At 36.0% G+C, this 20,484-nt stretch overlaps 2 protein-coding genes across 4 annotated transcripts in view; both read right to left on the minus strand.

Annotated features, from left to right (window-relative positions):
- Positions 1–4,908, minus strand: part of LOC308688653 (uncharacterized protein) — a 13,176-nt gene extending 8,268 nt beyond the window's left edge. For 2 of the 3 annotated variants that reach the window (XM_081361861.1, XM_081361859.1), the window contains exons 1-3: positions 4,779–4,875; positions 2,808–2,868; positions 2,403–2,726 (exon numbers count right to left, since the gene is read on the minus strand). In XM_081361861.1, the coding sequence (XP_081217987.1) occupies positions 2,403–2,726; positions 2,808–2,853 (370 nt within the window). In that variant the 5' untranslated portion in view covers positions 2,854–2,868; positions 4,779–4,875. Of the gene's footprint in view, positions 1–2,402; positions 2,727–2,807; positions 2,869–4,778 lie in introns of all 3 variants that reach the window. The other variant, XM_081361860.1, reaches the window with a different exon arrangement.
- On the minus strand, positions 4,779–18,451 carry donson (DNA replication fork stabilization factor DONSON). The gene is made up of 11 exons (XM_081361853.1): positions 17,968–18,451; positions 16,529–16,591; positions 16,252–16,449; positions 15,412–15,590; positions 13,294–13,472; positions 11,524–11,626; positions 11,052–11,177; positions 9,328–9,526; positions 7,714–7,932; positions 7,443–7,582; positions 4,779–4,870 (listed from the first exon to the last, which is right to left on the minus strand). Exons 1-10 carry the CDS (start codon positions 18,349–18,351, stop codon positions 7,445–7,447), a joined length of 1,788 nt encoding a protein of 595 aa, XP_081217979.1. The 5' UTR covers positions 18,352–18,451; the 3' UTR covers positions 4,779–4,870; positions 7,443–7,444.
- Positions 18,452–20,484: the final 2,033 nt, after the last annotated feature.

Below are 20,484 nucleotides of genomic sequence, written 5' to 3' on the forward strand. Positions count from 1 at the left end.
GTTGTGTGTTTCCCTGTGTCAGCTGTGTTGTGTGTTTCCCTGTGTCAGCTGTGTTGTGTGTTTGCCTGTGTCAGCTGTGTTGTGTGTTTCCCTGTGTCAGCTGTGTTGTGTGTTTGCCTGTGTCAGCTGTGTTGTGTGTTTACCTGTGTCGGCTGTGTTGTGTGTTTACCTGTGTCGGCTGTGTTGTGTGTTTGCCTGTGTCAGCTGTGTTGTGTTTCCCTGTGTCAGCTGTGTTGTGTGTTTCCCTGTGTCAGCTGTGTTGTGTGTTTGCCTGTGTCAGCTGTGTTGTGTGTTTCCCTGTGTCAGCTGTGTTGTGTGTTTGCCTGTGTCAGCTGTGTTGTCGATGCCTCGAGAGTAAAGAAAGTGCAGAGCTGAAAGCACCAGAGTGAGCGAAGGATTGCCGTAAAGCAGTATCTCTGGTCGTACGATGTGTTTGACGTCATTGACACTTTAAAGGGGTGGTAAAACACGATTTCACTTTTCTAACTTTAGTTAGTGTGTGATGTTGCTGTTTGAGCATAAACAACATCTGCAAAGTTACAACGTTCAAAGTTTAAAGCAAAGGGAGATATTTGCTTTTAAAGAAATCAATTTCTAAGAACTACAGAAACGGCTGAGAAGGACTACACGACATTCCTGTGGGCTTGCTGACATCACTAAGCCCAACATTTACATAAACCCCTCCTCTGGGAACACAATACATAGAGGGGGCGAGGCCATTTTATGTTGCTTTGGAGAAGAGTTGTTGTGGTAGTAGAGAGTCTTTGCCGCTATGCCGTCGAAACGCTGTTATTTTCACCCAGATTGCAGGTCCACTTTGTTCAGTCTTCCTAAGGACGGTTACAATTTATTTTTAACTCGGTCCCTCATAATTATAATCCAAATGTCGCTCTCTGTGCTGCACATTTTCTGGAGGAAAGCTTCCTCAATCTACGAGTTACAATGCAGGATTCACACAACGGCTTGTCCTGAAAGATCGAGCAGTTCCAACTTTAAAAACAGAAGCTGTTTACGAGCCACAAGCTGTAAGTATGATTTTTTCGTTGATGAGTTTTCCTGTAATAGTTCGTATTGTTAATTGTACATTGTAGTGAGGAAGTAAACGAAGGACAACGCTGTTTGTCTCCACAAACCAGTTTGTTAAATGCTAACGTTAATTCAAACTTATCCGACAAACACATACAAACTTCTGTTTAATATCACCAGCGCAGCGAACTTGGAATGTTCGTGGTTGTTGTCGTTTATGTGATCACTGTAAATTATTCTTTGATTAATAGCTTTTATGTATTGTTTATCTACAGGCATGCTAAACATGGTTTGTGTTTGATTTGGCTACTGTTGTAAAGCCGATGTTTAGTGTTCGTATTGGGTTAATAGTTCTGCGACAGATATTTAGCTACAATCGTTTTAAATATACAAAAGTAACAGCTTCATATAGCGATCACAATAGATCTGCAGTCTTAAAAAAAAAACATACCTTTCTGAAACGTCCTTTAACAGCCGTTCTTGAACAGGTTCTGCTCGATCCTCTCCACTAACATTCTCTGGGTCTGATTCGGGCTCAAACTGGTATGGGAATATTAACGCCGTTGTTTACTGAAGCACAAACTACCGGTGAGGGTAAGGGGCGTTTCCGAAACAACGTGAACTTGGCGGTTAGCGAATCACAACACACTGGGCCAGCTAACCAATCTGAGCCCATTACGTATTTTTGAGGGCGGGGCTTCTTAGAACCAGGAAATCATCCGACCGTTTTTACAAGGAGGGACAGAGCAGTGTAGAATAATGGTTAAATATGTGAAAAATAATGCGAATTTTAAAAAACGAAGCATGAACACATGTTACAGTGCACCCCACAAACACAATCAAGCCTTCGAAAAAAGGTGTTTTACCACCCCTTTAAAAGACTTTTAAAGCAAATAAGTGACTCTAAAAAATCTAACACCCAGCAGTGTGTAATTTCTTTGCATCTCCTTTCGAATACAACATTCAAATTACTATTATATTATTATAAAATTATATCCTGAGAAAAGTGGATTTTGAGGGGTATAGCGCCATAGACCTCCATTCATTCTGCACTCGTCCTGTGAGCGCCCTCATGTGGAGCCAGAGTGGAACTGCAACCAGTTCAGAAGCCGGAAGTTCACTGAGAGTGGAAGTTCTCCCCTTATTAGACATTCTCTGATATCATTTAAACGGATGGGTTATAAAAACCGGGAGTGACGCGCTGCCGGCTCCGCCCACTTTGAGCTTCAAAAATGCTCTTCAGAAGTTCGTGAATCTGGTTTATCTATTTTTTTATTTCATTTTTTGGCTAGTAGAAGTTCTGAATGGCCGGTAACTTAAAAATGGAGTAGCCAAACTGAAAAAGTAAATGTCAAACCCTGGTCTCAGTTCCTTACTCAACACCTGCAGTAACACAGAACAAACGGGTCTCGTTTCCTCCCAGAGACATTCGTATATATCTTCATCGTTCAGCATCACGTCAGTCAGAACCAGGGAAAAGTCCTCGAACTTGGCGGGATCCCCGAGGAAACTGACCCGCCCCTCAAACGCCCTCCCGACCCTGATGATGTCATCGCGAACCGAGAGGACGTCTTTTCCCATCGCCTCCCAGTGAACCCACAGCTCTTCCACTGGGAGTCCAGAACCATTGCAGGGCAAGATCACGCTTTTCCCGAGGGTCGCCCGGACCTCCGACGTCTGCAGGTACAAACCTAGACAGACTGGATGAGGACGTGCCATAAGGAATTAATGCCAATTTTAATATCAGATTCTTCTAAACACAGAAGAGATTAATCACTTACCACTGAGGGCTACAGTAAATATGAGCGCAGTGCCAAGAAGATTCATGGCCTCTTAGAAAACCTGGTAAATAATAATGACAAAAATAAAGATATAATCTATTATCTCCCCAAAATTTGCATTCCATTTTGCAATTCCTTTTATATATATAATAAAATAAATACTTTACAATTTATATATATATTTCCACATTACAATAAAATTCATGGTGAAAATATGCATAAATATTAAAATAACATCACAGTTTAAATGGCCCTAAAAATGCTCATATATGCTTGTATATATATATATATATATATATATATATATATATATATATATATATATATATATATATATATATATATATATATATATATATATATACACACACACACATACATGTAAACACACATATACATATATACACACTATATAGTTTGACAAATACAGTTTGTTTTTATGACCCTGCGAGTTTAAACCATTGAAATATAAGGAAAATATTTTATGTGTCGTAAATATTTTAAACATGAGGGAAGAACAAACACTTGGTTTAGGCATTAATCTGACAAAACTGTTTTTGTCAAAACTGTAAGTTTTATTTTAATAGGCAAAAAAATGCATAGAAAATCAAAAAGCTGACAGGAAACAGTAAACATTAATCATAATCAGTTATTAATATTCTGTTGGTTCTCTCTTGTGTTTGTGTGTTCATAATTTATTCCTATGACAGTCTGGCCCAAAAAAATGATGTCGGCACAATTTGGCATGTTTCATTGAGTTATCTCAAATATCAATATATCATACATTTAAAACTTATGCTTCCAAATGATATTAATAATCTTTGGTATAGTGGGGCACGTGGCGGACAGGGCGACGCCCACAGAAACAGCTCAAGCTGTATTTAATAGTGCTGACGTGCGTCACATGATCCTGTAACCCGATCCACATTACACACTCGGGGGTTCACAAGCTTACCAGTTATGAACTAAATCTACTTTTTTTTTTTTTTTTATCACAAATTATGACACTTATATTCTGAATTGAATTATTAGACAATACAGCAATATATTAGTTTAGCACTAAAGCACATTATTGCATTAAAAGCAATGGGACACTGATTTAGCTTTTATTTTCATTAGTTATTTTAATTTTTGAGCAATTTTGTTTTGCTTCATTATTAGCATTTGCTTCGTAAAATATTTTTATTTAGCATGAATTTATTTTTTATTTCGGTTTTAGTCATTTTAGTACTTTTTTAAAGAAATTTTATTTCAACATTTCTCATTTTCTACAGTTAAAAAGACACTAGTTATGTAACTTTAGTTCTGGAAACTGTTGATTTAACTCGTATTTCCTTAAATAGCAAGAGAACTGATCAATGTTAGATTAACATCATGTTTAATGACAAGGAAAACTGATTAAGACATTAAAAGTTCGGGTTACACTTTATTTTAAGGTGTCATTGTTACAGTGTAATTATATATTTAAGTACTGAGTAATATTAATTAACAACATGTACTTACTATAGGGTTATTGTTAGGATTAGGATTTGGTTGAGGGTTAGTTGCATGTAATTATGCATAATTTACTGTTATTACTATGGTAAGTACATGTAAGGACACTGTAAAATAAATTATGACACTTATATTATTAGACAATACAGCAATAGATTAGCTTATCACTAAAGCACATGCAAATCATTATTGCAACAAAAACACTGATTTAGCTATAATCAATCATAATTTATAAGTACATGTAACATATGTAACAAGGACACTGTAAAATAAAGTGTGTAATACACATTGCACTATTTACACAATACCATACACACATATTTTCCTCATTACACCTTTAATTTCTCCTTGTAACTTATTTTGAGTCAATTCACAGCTTCACGCTTTATTGTTGAGAAATAACATCAACATAGTTTCTGGAATATGATGTTATTTCCCGCTGAAAGCATCACTGAGACGTCGAGGACATGAACGTACTCACGAGTGTCCAGTTCTTCAGAGATTCTGATCATCAGAGCGGCTTCATTCACAGTTTCCCCGGTCTTCAGCTCAGGGTCGAGTCACACATGCTGAACAGAGAGAACATGAATCCAGTGTATCTGAACATGATGCACACACACACACACACACACACACACACACTCGCTGCTTCACGTTTAGGGCTCGAGGTGACGGGTGTTAAAATATGACCTGATGCATCCTCACAGTTACATTACACTGCAGAAACCGCATTACCTGAACAATATCACATTTGCATGCGTTTAAAGACTCGTTTCTGCTGCTTCTGTCTGAGAACTTTTAATGTGTAAGCTGAGTGTGTGTGTAACGTTAGTGTGTGTGTGTGTGTGTGTGTGTGTGTGTGTGTGTGTGAATTTCTTGGCTTGACTGCAAGTATTTTTACACTTCTGGCAGAAACTCAAGCTCTGTTTTTAGACTAGCAAGACCTCGCCACACAATTCGTCAACTCGCACGCAGAACAATAACACAAAGACCAAGTTAACTTAAACGCTTAATCTAAACTAGTAATCGATTTAAAATAAATAAAAAAAAATTAAAAAAAAGTATCTTCCCGGTGGATATGAATGCGTTTAAAGGGTAAATCTCATAAAAAAGTGGCCAGGTCACATTTCACTTGCAAGAATAATAATATTTTATTCAAATCTAAAAAAATATACTTAACAATATACATATATTTTTCCATTTAAAATTAGGGAGGAAATGTGCCTAAATATTAAAATAACACCACAGTAATTAACGTCTTATTGGCCCTAAAATGTGAAACACACACACATATATATATATATATACATATACATATACACATATACATATATATATATATATTACTGTGTGTGTGCATATATATATTTATATATAAAATAATAGTATATAATATACATACATATATACACACACGGATGCACCGAAATAATAATAACCGATAATTCTATATATTTGAAAGCCGATAACCAATAATTCTATATATTTGAAAGCTGATAACCGATAATTCTATAGATTTGAAAGCCAATAACCGATAATTCTATAGATTTGAAAGCCGATAACCGATAATTCTATAGATTTGAAAGCTGATAACCGATAACCGATAATTCTATAAATTTGAAAGCCGATAACTCTATATATTTGAAAGCTGATAATTCTATACATTTGAAAGCCGATAACCGATAATTCTATATATTTGAAAGCTGATAACCGATAACCGATAATTCTATAGATTTGAAAGCCAATAACTGATAATTCTATAGATTTGAAAGCCGATAACCGATAATTCTATAGATTTGAAAGCTGATAACCGATAATTCTATAGATTTGAAAGCCGATAACCGATAATTCTATATATTTGAAAGCCGATAACCGATAATTCTATAGATTTGAAAGCTGATAACCGATAACCGATAATTCTATAAATTTGAAAGCCGATAACTCTATATATTTGAAAGCTGATAATTCTATACATTTGAAAGCCGATAACTCTATATATTTGAAAGCCGATAACCGATAATTCTATAGATTTGAAAGCTGATAACCGATAATTCTATAGATTTGAAAGCTGATAACCGATAATTCTATAAATTTGAAAGCCGATAACTCTATATATTTGAAAGCCGATAACCGATCATTCTATATATTTGAAAGCTGATAACCGATAATTCTATAATTTTGAAAGCCGATAACTCTATATATTTGAAAGCCGATAACCGATCATTCTATTTATTTGAAAGCCGATAACCGATATATGGGCCAATAGATCTAAATCCAAATTTTCATTATTTTTGAGAGCCTGATTCCAAAGACAAAACCCAAAAATGTTCTCATTATAATTTGATGTAGCCGATATGACAGACTTGAGCTGCACATGTTGCACTGAACGGTATTTCCCTTTTTGAAGTGATTCCAATCATATTTCAAGCAATTCAACACCATCATGTTGAACAAGTGTATATTTATACTTTTTTTAAACTTAATTTTCCACAAACCAACCAAAAAAATGATAGAATTAGTCCAATGTTTTGTGGCATGTACCACACTTAGTTTCATAAAAAAAAAAATATTCACACTCAAATCAATATTTCATGTCCATTCATTTATTTATAAAAGTATCCATGTAATAAGCAGGTTATTATTAAATCAGACGGCATATTATCCTCAGAGAAATGGAAATACTTGCTTTAAACACGTGTGTTTTGCACTCATCTGTGACACCATTATGAGAGGTATAAAGCGGGAGATATTTCAGCTCATTTAATATTATACATTCAAACAAGTGTGAATAATACACTTGTATTACACACACACACACACTTCTGAAGGAAGGAATCAGTTGTTTCTCATTAAGAGACGATGATTAAAACTTAAACTTTAAAATCACACCATTTAAAACAGTCCATAAAAGTTGAGACTTAAAATGACAAATATTAACTAATGTTTACATGCACAGAACACTAGAAGCTTCACTATATACCAGCTCAGTGCCACTGATGGAGCGAGTCTGGTCACGTGACGCCTGAGATGCCGAGAGCGAGTCGAGTCACATGACGCCTGAGATGCCGAGAGCGAGTCGAGTCACATGACGCCTGAGATGCCGAGAGATATTAATAGTGTGGCCTGTCAGTGGAGACTCACGCTCAGGTCTTCCAGCTGTACGAGTAGTCTCTCATGTGCAACTGTCTGAGCGCACACTTTCCCAGAATGCTCGGCGCTGCCAGCTGCTGAACTGAGCTCTGCTGGAGCCCACACCGGCCCAGATCCTGTACAACACACTCCTAGAGGAGAAGAAGAAACCAGAGCATTACACCTTCTGGAGCAGCTACACACACACACACACACACACACACACACACACACACACACACACACACACACACACACACACACAAGTGAAAGTCAAGCGTACCGGCTGTGGCTCCGGCTCAGAGCTCGGGCTGATGGGAACGTTGAGGACGGCCGTGGGTTCGTGTGTGTAGAGAGCCACAGAAAACTCTCCTCTCTGAGCCGGTCTCAGGAGCTGCGTCAGCGCGTGGAGTGTGTGAGGCATGATGGGACCAGTCACCTCCAGACTGCACACGTCCTGATAGCCCGTCCTCACTCGAGTCTTCACATTCACAGCGCGCGCCTGGAAACACACACAGACACAAAGAGTGCATTAGAAAATAAATAATGCATGATGTCATCAGTGTCCTATATTAGCCTTTAAAGGTGCAGTGTGTAATATTTAGGAGGATCTGTTGACAGAAATGCAATATCATAAACATAACTATGTTTTCAGTGGTGTATAAAGAGCTTACTTAAGGCGAGACACGGCAGGCAAAAACATCGTTGTTTTTTTTACTGGTCAATTTTGAGATTTTTGTCTTCTTTCAGACTTGTGGTGAAAAAAAGTCCGAAATACACTGTTAGAAAGCTCTTTCTCTCCTGTACAATGCTGTCGGATCCAAATATGGTCATTTCCTTTTTATCAGCAACCAATCGTGAAAGTAAAAGGGCTGAATGCGCAATCTCATTGGCTGATGATAAATCTTTAAAGCCCGTTTTCTCAAAATGACTTTTCTCTCTGAAATCTCCACTTCAGTCGCACCGATATACACCAAACCTTCCAGTCTTGTACCTAGTTATATTATGAAGACATTTACAGAGGGATTTGTAAATATATTATTCCTAGCCTGATTTATACAACATTTTATTCCAAAAAACATGGCGAAAATCAATTTTTTTAAGGCTATTGACAGTATATTCTGATTTACAGGATAACAGAAGTAGATATCCATAAATCCCTCTGTATTTTTTTCCCATGTAATATGTGAACTCAATGAAAAAATAATTTTTAACCTGGCTTTATCCAATACTCAGATTTCGTTTTTTTTTTATATATGCAAATGAGCGCATATTTAATTAGATATTGCCTAATTTGCATATTTAAACATTAAATTACAGAAACTTGTAATACACTGTTTTCTCATCTTAATGTAGGTAATCAACTGGGAAAGTTTTATGGTGATATCTGCTAGTTAAAGATTTTACCCTATTCACCTGTAGTGTCTCGCCTTAATGAACCGTTGTGTGTTTATTAGCTTAGAATGAGGCATTTCTCTCTACACACACCGCGGGTCCGCTTACATCGGCATGTTTCTACGGTGGCCCTGAATGGCCAAACGCGCGTTTCGTCACTATGTTGGTCTTCGTGTAAAGACGCTAGTTTAAGTCAGCGAATAAAACACTGACACAATGATGAACGATTAGCAATAATATTTGCAATAACATCGTTTTACTGAATAATTAAGTAAACATAATTTCTTGCCACTCTGATGTCTCAGACGACGACATCACTTCCTGTCGGCCACCGTAACTTCTGCATATAGTGCGTGAATTGAAGATCGGATTTATATCAGTTTTTCAAAAACACATTTATGTGACCAGGTATAAATGGAATCGTTTTAATAAATGGGATAGCTATCCGATCTGAGAAAACGCATGAAGTGGCCAGGTGTAAACACACACATGCGTCGAGTACCTTGAGTGTGTGCAGTGTGGCCCCTCTGAAGGCCGTCGGGGCCAGAAGTGTCGGAGGAAGACCCGCCTGAGAGCCGGCTGCTGCCACCAAACTCTTGCAGTTGATGAGGAAGTTGAGCAGCGTGAAGGTGTTCGAACCCTCCACCAACACCACGGACTCCGGCCTGTGGTCCAAACACACCTCTCTGTGCTCCTTACGACTGGGGAACGACTCAAGGAAGAACATCACGACATACACCACAGCGTGCTTCACATATGAACATGGTCTGGTAATTAATAACGGTTTAGCCAAGTTTGGACATTTTTCACACAATCCATTTGGTTCAAATCTTTGTACAGACAGACTGAATTTAGGCTTTTATTCACATTGGCAAGTATCTTCAAATTAAATATAATGCCCTTTTTAATGCCATTTTATGTTTAATGCCATACATGACCCATGACTAACCACAGAGAAATTGATAATATAACATTTTCTTGATTTATATCTAAATTTTTAATGCCTGTAAGAATCAAATTCAATGCTTTTTAATGACATTAAAGGCCTTAATTTTCACAAAATCCATTTAATGACTTTTAATGCCCCGGGGAAACCCTGCATTCATCAACTCACACATCAGTTGTGATAAACTGAAGTTCACGCATGTTCCCTTGACGTGCGAGAACCAATGAGGTTCATTCTTGTGTGTTATGCAACACGTTTGAGCTCTATGGAAGCTTGTTTCCGCCACAAAATAAAACATTTTAAAAGATAATTGCGACTTTTTATCTCACAATTGCGAGTTTACATCTCGCAATTCTGACTTTATTTCTCAGAATTGCGAGATATAAAGTCAGAATTGCGTGAAATAAAGTCGCAATTGCGTGTTTTAAAGTCAGAATTGCGAGATATAAAGTCAGAATTGCGAGATATAAAGTCAGAATTGCGTGAAATAAAGTCGCAATTGCGTGTTATAAAGTCAGAATTGCGAGATATAAAGTCAGAATTGCGAGATATAAAGTCAGAATTGCGAGATATAAAGTCAGAATTCTGACTTTTTTTCTCGCAATTGCGACTTTATATCACACAATTCTGAATTTAACACATAATTGCGAGTTTATATCACACAATTCTGAATTTAACACATAATTGCGAGTTTATATCTCGCAATTCTGACATCTTTTCTCAGAATTGTGAGATATAAAGTCCAATTCTAAGGGAAAAAAAGACACTTTTTTTTTACCTCAGAATAGTTTATATCTCACAATTCTGACTTTATAACACGCAATTGCGACTTTATATCATGCAATTCTGACTTTATATCTCCCAATTGCGACTTTATTTCTCAGAATTGCGACTTTATTTCTCACAATTCTGACTTCATATCTCGCAATTGTGAGAAAAAAAGTCAGAATTGTGAGATAAAAAGTCGCAATTATTATTATTTATTTATTATTCAGTGGCGGAAACAAGCTTCCATAGAGCTCCACAAGAACCAATGAGGTTCATTCTCATTGAATCATTAGAAGATTTCCTATATAGTATACAGAAGTCAACATTTAAAGTGGATCAAAACCTTTCAAAGTTATACATGAATTTTGAACAATACCCGTTCTTGTCTAAGGATAACTTTAGTCAACATTTGAAGTTTAATCACTGTATATCGTTTTACATGTGTGTATCCTGTATGTGTGCATGTAGTTAAGGTTGCACATACAAGTTTATATAAAGAGCTGTAAGGATACAGTTTGATGGAAATGGCGTCTGGTTTCTTGATCTTGTCTTGGACGCCCATCTCCTTCAGCCAAGAAAATCCACCATCATCATCATCTTCATCATCATCCTCCTCGTTTTCACTGTGCTCACTTAATCTGGAAAAAGGAAAGATGACAAATGCATTGATCAATATCCAAAGCGCATCTGATCAAAGCAAGACTTCAGATGACGCAAACTCTGAATCAAAATATCTAAATGTCATAATCATCTGTTAACAAACCATATTCATTACTTCAGTGAGCTAATTGTTTCTGCCTTAAATTAGTGTTTAAATTAATTTAATTAACTGTGATTTTGTATATGCACATTTCAGAAATGCATAACTTAGTTTCCTCTGATAACAGATCACAGTAAACTGTAACGTGGACTCCTGCATGTTCTGTAAAGCTGCTTTGAGATGATGTGTATTGTGAGATCTGGTGTCAGAGGTCATGCACTCACGCAGCGCTGCTGGCCGGCTCCTCGCTGTCCGTCTGAGGAACGCTCTCAGCGAGATCTTTGCTCTTCCTCCGCTCCTCCAGCAGAGGGAGTGAGAACTCTAGCCCTGAACAAACATAACACTTCAATACACAGCTGTCTGCCAGTGCACAGACTCACTTCATAAAACAATACGACGCCCAATAGATTTCTTCTATCTCAGAAGATCTCAGAGTAAAACTGGGAGTTGTTAAAAATATGATACACCGGTGTTTAGCCAGATGAGAAGTTTATCTATGTATCATCTTTTTACTCTTCATTCATTTTATAACTGTATCATATATCTCTTTTAATTCCTTTTATAACTGTTTAAATGTTTTGTTTTCCAGAAATTCTGTGTTGTGAATTTTGTAGTAATCAAATGAAGACATCTTTTATATGAAATTTAACTTTTTTTGTCACAACAACATGTGGCACAACTAAACTTTACACTGTTAAAATTTTAACATAGAAGAAAAAGTGTGATTATTCCTTAAAATATTTTTTTTTGATAATTTATTACTATTAGTGTTAGCATTATTATTAAATTGAGATATCTAATATATTATACTGCTTTTATTTTGTGATTATTTTAATTTATTTCTGTGTAAAGCACTGAGTGTATGAAATGTGCTATATAAATAGAGTTTATTAGTATAACTATAACTATCACTAGTATAACTAGTAAGCAGCCACCATTAATTGAGATAAAATCAAACTATTTTCCGTCTTCTCTGAATGGATCTTGCCTTATTAACATGTTTTCTTTACTATTACAAACATTTGATAAACATAAAAGGAAAAGGGAAGAGAAAAAGTACAAAAGGGACTTTGCAAAGGAAACTTATTATACGTTCTATAAACTTATTAAGATTAAGAGATTTTACAGTGTGGGAATTTTCAGACAGACGTAAAAATAAAATATAGGCAATGTGTTGAGAAAGTAGTTCTTAAGCAAAAACCTTTCAATGCAAAACAAAGGAATTAATAAGTTCAACATCATGGTCACATGTTATGAAAGACGACAAATTCTCACAAAAGTATCTGATTGCATTGATTAAAATAAATGCAAAAGTTTCTTAATAAAGCAAAGATTCTTCCTCAGACTTTCAGAACACAAATGAATTAAAAATCAGCATCTTATGTACTTATCTTATTCAGTCTGAAATGCAGTAAATATGCTATTTTTCAGTGAATATTGTTTTAAAAAGAATCCAGTAAAATTTTCATCTAGGAGACACGTAGACTATATCGCATGTAGTAATTGCTATATATATATATATATATATATATATATATATATATATATATATTATTTTTTTTAATTATTATAGTTTAACATTTTCATAATTTTTCTTTAATTGTAGCTTCTCTAATGATTACTCATTGTTTTATTTCTGCTTTTTGACACTAATAAAGTGTTTAAATAACAAATAAAATATTCTTGTTTTATTTCTAATTTGTTTGATACAAATATTAAGATTAATGATATCAGAATGTAACTTTTGGGAAACACAGTGAGTTCACATAAAAATCAGAAAGAAATGGAGAATGACCAAGTTTTGAATTAAATCAAAAGAAAATTATATATAAAATAATAAATATAATAATAATAATAATAATAATAATAATAAAATATATATATATAAAGAACTTTATTATTTTTTTTTTTTTTTACTTTTAAGAAAATCTAAGCCTCCTAATCTACAGAATATGGCACTGGGTTCGCTTGTTTAACTGGTCAGTGGCGCTCACCCTCGGCCCTCATGGCCTCTCTCAGTCCTCTAGTGGTGGGAGACAGCAGTGCAGTGATGCCTTTGGACCCGCTCAGACCGGCCGCTCTGAACAACACCGTGAACTGATACGAGCACAGGTAGAAATACGGACACAGTCGGGCCTTCAGGAGACTGTAGAGAGACGTCAGACTCACAGACCTACAACACACACACACACCAGTCAACATAACATTCACATCACAGACGCCAGAATCTAGAGGGCTGCTGTTAATATTCATGCATGTGGCAGACGCTTTCGCCTTCACCTTCACACACAAGCTTTACCCTTTATTCCATTACCCTTCAAATTGGGTGAATTGAAATTGAAAATACGCCCAATGGAAACACGTCAATTTCGCAAAAACTCCCATATATTGCAAAAATATTTAATATTTATTTATATTAATATAATGTTTTTATGCTCACATAAAAGGTGGTTTTTCAGGCAATTCGAAAAAGGAATATTTAGCAAATGATACGTAATATCAGCGAAAGTGTTACTAGTATCTAATTTCGCACATAATTTGTTTCTGTGTTGATTATGTGTTGAAAATGTCGATACATTGTAACGTATTTTCTCTGGCTCTTGTTTTAAATGATTTTTGTTCCGTTATTATTGCTTGTTGTTGTCATCTGTTGTGGCGGTTGGTCGGTGTGGTATTAGTCCCGCCCCTCCTCCACTGTGATTGGACGGCTGGGTAAAAAGTGACAGTGATAAGCGCTGTTTTTTTTTTTTTAGCGCAACTTTTAGCCAAAGTTAAACATTTTTCAACTCTTGGTGAGCGCTTCAGCATGAAAAAAACACCCAGTGCCTCGTTACGCTCACGGTGGACACACAGCCTATGGCTCTTTCTTTACCATTAATGCTGGATGACACACACACGTCTCCTTCCATCAATAATAACGGCTAGTGCGGCGGCTGCGATATACGTAAACCTACTAATATCCGTCGCCATGAGTTTTGGGATGATTTATCGCGAGAGGAAAAAATTAAGTTTTAGTCGCATAACATCGATTAATGGAAACGCTGTGTGTGTGTGTGTGTGTATATATATATATTATATTAATATATATAAAATAATAAATTGAGAATCTTATGTTTATTTGATGGTGATTACACATTTCTTGTTTGTATGAAGGCTAAATACAAATAAAAGGTGAACATTAATTTATTTGTGCTGTTTTCATTTCTAGAATATTATATAGTTTTATAAGAGGAGGTTTCATATACTCGGCAAATTAATTTTTCATTGGTTTGTAGGAACAGAGTCTGTTGTGGGCGTTCCACGCAGTTTTTCTGAGGCTTTATATTGTTCATATCGGAATTACATCGTATCAACCGAAATTAAGAAATATATCGTGATATCAATTTGGGCCTATCGTCCAGCACTAGCATAAGGCAGACGCTTTTGAGATTCAAACTAAGGTTGTGTACCGTTCACATTTTTGGTAATTTAGGTTTATTACTTTTATGTGGTAATTTACATAAAAGTGGTATTTAAAATTAAATTTACATAAAAGTGGTATTTAAAATTAAATTTACATAAAAGTGGTATTTAAAATTAAATTTACATAAAAGTGGTATTTAAAATTAAAAATAAAAAATACTTTTATTTGTTAATTTAGGTTTATAAACTAAATTGTATGTTTACCTCAATAACTGTAAAGACACTTAGTTATTTGTAGAAGTGTTATTGACATTATGCCAGAGCTGCCCTGGTCACTGTCTGCCATTGTAGACGCTTTTGAACTTCACACACACACACACACACACACACACACACACACACACACACACACACACACACACACACACACTCCTCTCTTACCAGTCGCTCATCAGGCTCTGCTGCAGCGTTGTGTCCCACACACACACACACACACACACACACACTCTTACCAGTCGCTCATCAGGCTCTGCTGCAGCGTTGTGTCCCACACACACACACACACACACACTCTCCTCTTACCAGTCGCTCATCAGGCTCTGCTGCAGCGTTGTGTCCCACACACACACACACACTCTCCTCTTACCAGTCGCTCATCAGGCTCTGCTGCAGCGTTGTGTCCCACACACACACACACACTCTCCTCTTACCAGTCGCTCATCAGGCTCTGCTGCAGCGTTGTGTCCAGCGCCCACGGCACACACTTGCCAGAGAACTTGCGTTCTGCACCAATCCGTGGGAAGAGCGAGAGCCAGGGCATGGACGGGTGCTGCCAGAACTGAAGACACTGCTGGAAACCACAACGCAGCTCCACACACCCCCGGGGATCCTGCAACACACACAAACATATTTTAAATATAAAAAAACAATATAAATTAAAAATAATGTTTAATTACTATTTATTCAAAATAAATACTATGAAAAATTATAAACACTAAAAAACTCATATAACTACTATCTCATATATCATACCATTATGAAATTTACTTTAATAATATAAAATTATATTTAATTCATTTCTTATTTAATATAAAGATTTAATTAATCAAAAACTACAACTACTATATACTATACACTAAAAGTATATGAAATCACACATTAAAACTAAAAAACGTATTTTTTATATATAAAGCTAAGTTTTGTATATAAAAATTATAAAATATAACATTAATAATATCATAAAATAATAATACATAGCAATTTAATATTCTTTCTTTAATATAAAAAATAGTGCTGGGCAACGATTGATCACATCCAGAATAAAAGTTTGTGTTTACATAAATATATGTGTGTATAATTATTTTGTATATATAAATATACACATATGCATGTATACATATATTTATACATAAATAACACATATATTATATATAAATAACACATTTTTCATGTATGCTATGCATGTGTGTCCAGCACTGGAACACTAGCTCTGAGCGCTGCACTGCTAGGCTGATGTCCAGTGGTGTTTCAGTGGTGACTGGTGTGCGTACTGGTATGTTAGCGGGAGCGCTGGTGAACTGGGCCCTGCAGTGCGAGCTCAAGCCCTGCGCCTCCTCCTGTGCCTTCAGATGCTCCGCCCAGGAGAACGACTGAGGAGACGTGAACAACACGCGGGTCTTCAGGGACCAGTCGGCCGGGAACTCCACACACACTTCAGCTGGAGCCGCGGCGCAGACCGCCTCTGGACTCTGGAGACACACACACACGTCATGAGCACACACACACCATGACTGAGGAATCATGAGCAACCGTCAGCTGTCCTCAGACCTTCAACACTGGAGTGGATCTCTCCTCCTCGAACAGACAGTCGTCTTCAGAGAGGGACGCCGTCTGCAGGAACATCAGAGGAACATCAGCACACACACTACAGCTGACCGCTCACAAAGACACGCCCCCTTTAGTTACGGTTGCTATGTCCGACAAGCCACGCCTCTCTCACGCCACACAGTGAAACACACATCGCAGAGAGGACACTGACGACACACTGACAGACCAGGGTACTTTTAATATGAAACTTGATATAAAATTTGGTCATTTTTTAACGAATTTTAAACAATAAATACCGTTTTGTGACGTTAATGTGTCGTGACAGATCGCCTCAGTTAAAGCGGCTCGTGAACCGATCATCTCTTCTAGTTAATTTATAGCATCAAATAAACGTGAATGAACACCAGAAGGAATGTTGACGTCAGTACACAACATTTATCAAGTTCAAATCCTCCGACGTTAATCTCCTTGTCGGACAAAAATGGCGGATTCTAATTGGTCAGATCGCCTGTCAATCAAACTCCCTGCGAAAGGTCAATCATGATGATTAGAGCTGCACGATTAATTGTTTAATCGATTCAAACACCCACCCAATCTCATTCCCAAACGTTAACATTCGGATCTGTGTTCTGATCCAGAGAGAGCCGTTGGCATGTATAGTTATAGGATAGTTCGGGTATAAACACTGATGTCTACGGTAGCTTCAAAATAGAGCAAATCACCCTTTGAAGTAACTTGACGCTTCAAATAAAGATTGTGTTAATTAAATCGTTACACCAGTAGGTGGCGACAAGTGACTGCTAAAAATGTATTTGTAATTGAATCATTTCAATTCAAAAACGCAGAGTATTTATGAGCGAGTCATTGAATCATTCACTCAGATCGTTTTAATAAGTCGAATTAATTAAATGTTTTAAAACGCTTTTGTGCTCTAAATTATGTTATTATACATCATCTACTGTTCAGCCTGTTTTCATAATAAGCTCCGATTTAGAGATGTGCATGCTTACATGATCCTAAATGAAATCAGAGAAGAAATTGATCAATTTTATTATTCTTAATTATTATTAATCATGTCACAACCCCATTAGCCCAATATTTTTTAAACTGTAAATAAACAAATATTAAAACTACACATAAAAAAAAATCACATGAAAAATGGTATACAAAATATTTTAATATAAAAAAATACATCAATTATAAATATTACATCATAAATAATATAATAAAAAATTAACATAATAAAAAAATTGGCTAAACATTTTTAGCAAGGAAGAAACTATGAATAACGGAGTTAAAATATAACAATATTATTAATAGTTATGAATCATGGCAATATGGTGAACATTTTGTACCATGGTATTTATGGTAAAAGAATGTCAGTCTCATGTTAATAAACATTATAATATATAATAGCGCATAAGTGTGCGGTACTGTACCGTCATCTCGTGTTGTTTCCGTCGGTCTGTGTTGAGCAGTTCTTCTCTCAGTGACGCTCCCGCGTTTGGACGCTCTTTGAGCTTCCCGTCCAGAACCGGAGCAACTGCCGCCTTTTCGCCGTCGGTGTGCGATAAAGCCCGTTTCTTAGGACTGTTGTACGTGTTCTCGATGTTCGCGAACGGATTCCTGCGCTTCACGCCGCCTCGCGACCGGTCCGGAGCGTTTAACAGCGGCCCGGGTGAGAACGGGCGGACTCCGGGCAACGACACGGCCGGACTCGAGGTCCTCCGGTCGGGCCCTTCGCTCCGCGCCCGGTTCCGTCTCATCCGAAGAACATCACAAGGTTTTTTAAAGCTGGGAGAGTAGCAGCCCAACTCCGCCATCGTGATCGTTTCGGTCGAGTGTTGATGTGTGAAGCGGGAACTGCGGCGGCTCTTCTGTTGTCTGACAAGATTGTTTTGTTCCGATCAAAATTTCGCGCGTAACGGAATTGCGTCAGCACGTTGCGTGATGACGCAAATGAGCGTGGTGGCGTAAACACCCGACAAATGTAAAGTCCCTACTGTTTCGTTTTTTATTTTATTATTATTATTATTTATTTATTTTCGTATTTATTTTTATTTATTTATTTTGGCAGTACTGAAATAAATAACGTCAAATATTTATGATATGAACAGTCTAACTAAATAAATAGTCTGTAAGAATATATTCAAGTAACGTTAGATTGCCCAAAACAAATGTAAAAGTCCCTGCTGTAGTCTAGTTTAGCACTTACTTTATCAAAAAAAAAAAAAAAAAAAAGATTGTGTTGATAATTTAAAACTAATTTATCACATATTGAAATCTAGTACAGCACTGTAGGCTATCATCGTTATCATAGAGATTATTTCAAATGCAAAAAGGTAATGTATTGTGCCACATAAGCCTATAATATTGAGAGAGGCAGTGCCATCTCCTGCAGATTCCATGGGTGATACTGATTATGAAATCCAAATATCTAGAAAAACTAAGTTGATGTTCCAGTCTAATTTATTCACTTCCATAAGATGCCAAACTTCCTCCGCCACTCCTGTCCTTCAATATGTCAGCGTCTAGATTAATGGTTGGATGTCGATTAATTGCCCGCTATTCATCATTTGCATTTGTGATTAATCACGATGTGAGATGACAGGCGCTGAATATTGTCGGTATGGATGAGTTGTCAGGGTTGATGGCTCTTCTTATCGATCCTGCAGCTGGTCCTGGACGATGACACGCGTGATGAATGGCCTGAGGGTGACCTCTGACCCCGACGACATTTTGGGCATTTTTATAATGATATAGAGACTTGAAAACACAAAATCAGCCTTGCAAAATGATAAAAGTTTCTCTAAACATTTCGCATCACGTGATCTGAGCCGCTTCACGTTCATTTGACCCGTTTAACACTCATTTTATTCCGCAAAAGGGAGTTTTAAGAAACAATTAGGTCATTCTTCAACTTTTTCTTAAAATATAACGAAATGTGTGTTTTAAAACAATTGAATGAAATTTGTACGTCAAATAAAATCTACATGCACAATTGCACATTATAACCACTGTGTTATATTGTTGCAGTTGCATACAATACAACATGATGATTTTGTTACATACGTCTCAAATAAATATGTATTCTTAAAACAAAAATGTTTTCTACCAGTGCACAATTGTTTTCACCCTGAATACAAATATGCATTTTATGATCAATATTTGTATTTAAAGCTTATTTCAACTATTACTATTACAGAGGCCGTGCCACTGCAAATGAATATATATATATATATATATATATATATATATATATATATATATATATATATATATATATATATATATATATATATATATATATATATATATATATATATATATAATTAAAAAAAAATATTCCTAAAACTTGGTCATTCTCCATTTCTTTCTAATTTTTATGTGAACTCTCTGTGTTTCCCAAAAGTTCAATTCTGATATAATTAATCTTATTAATAAGTGCCTGATAACTGAATCAATATGTATTAATTTAAATATTCAAATATTTGCATCAAACAAATTAGAAATAAAACAAGTATATTTTATTTTAGTTATTTAAATACTTTTTTAGTGTCAAAAAGCAGAAATAAAACAATGAGTAATCATCAGAGAAGCTACAATTAAATAAATAAAAACTATGAAAATGTTAAACTATAATAATTTTAATTAATTGACTGTTTTGCATATTTTTGCTGCTAAGTTGAGATCAAATGATATTATTTTTATTTTAAGTGTCTAAATTTAAATATTTAATTATTGTCAAAAAGCAGAAATAAAACAATAAATAATAATTCGAGTACAATGAAAATGGCCGATGAATATTTGATTAATTTCTTTAATTTATGGCACATATTTATGCAACAGTTATGGTCTAGATGGTTTCAAGCATATTTTCTCTGTGTTCGCTGGACTTTCTCTCCAGAAGAATCACGTATAGCGCCGGAGCACAGAGAGCATCAGACAGGCTCCAG

The sequence above is a fragment of the Scardinius erythrophthalmus genome, assembly GCF_964197995.2.
Source record: "Scardinius erythrophthalmus genome assembly, chromosome: 3".
NCBI lineage: Eukaryota > Metazoa > Chordata > Actinopteri > Cypriniformes > Leuciscidae > Scardinius > Scardinius erythrophthalmus.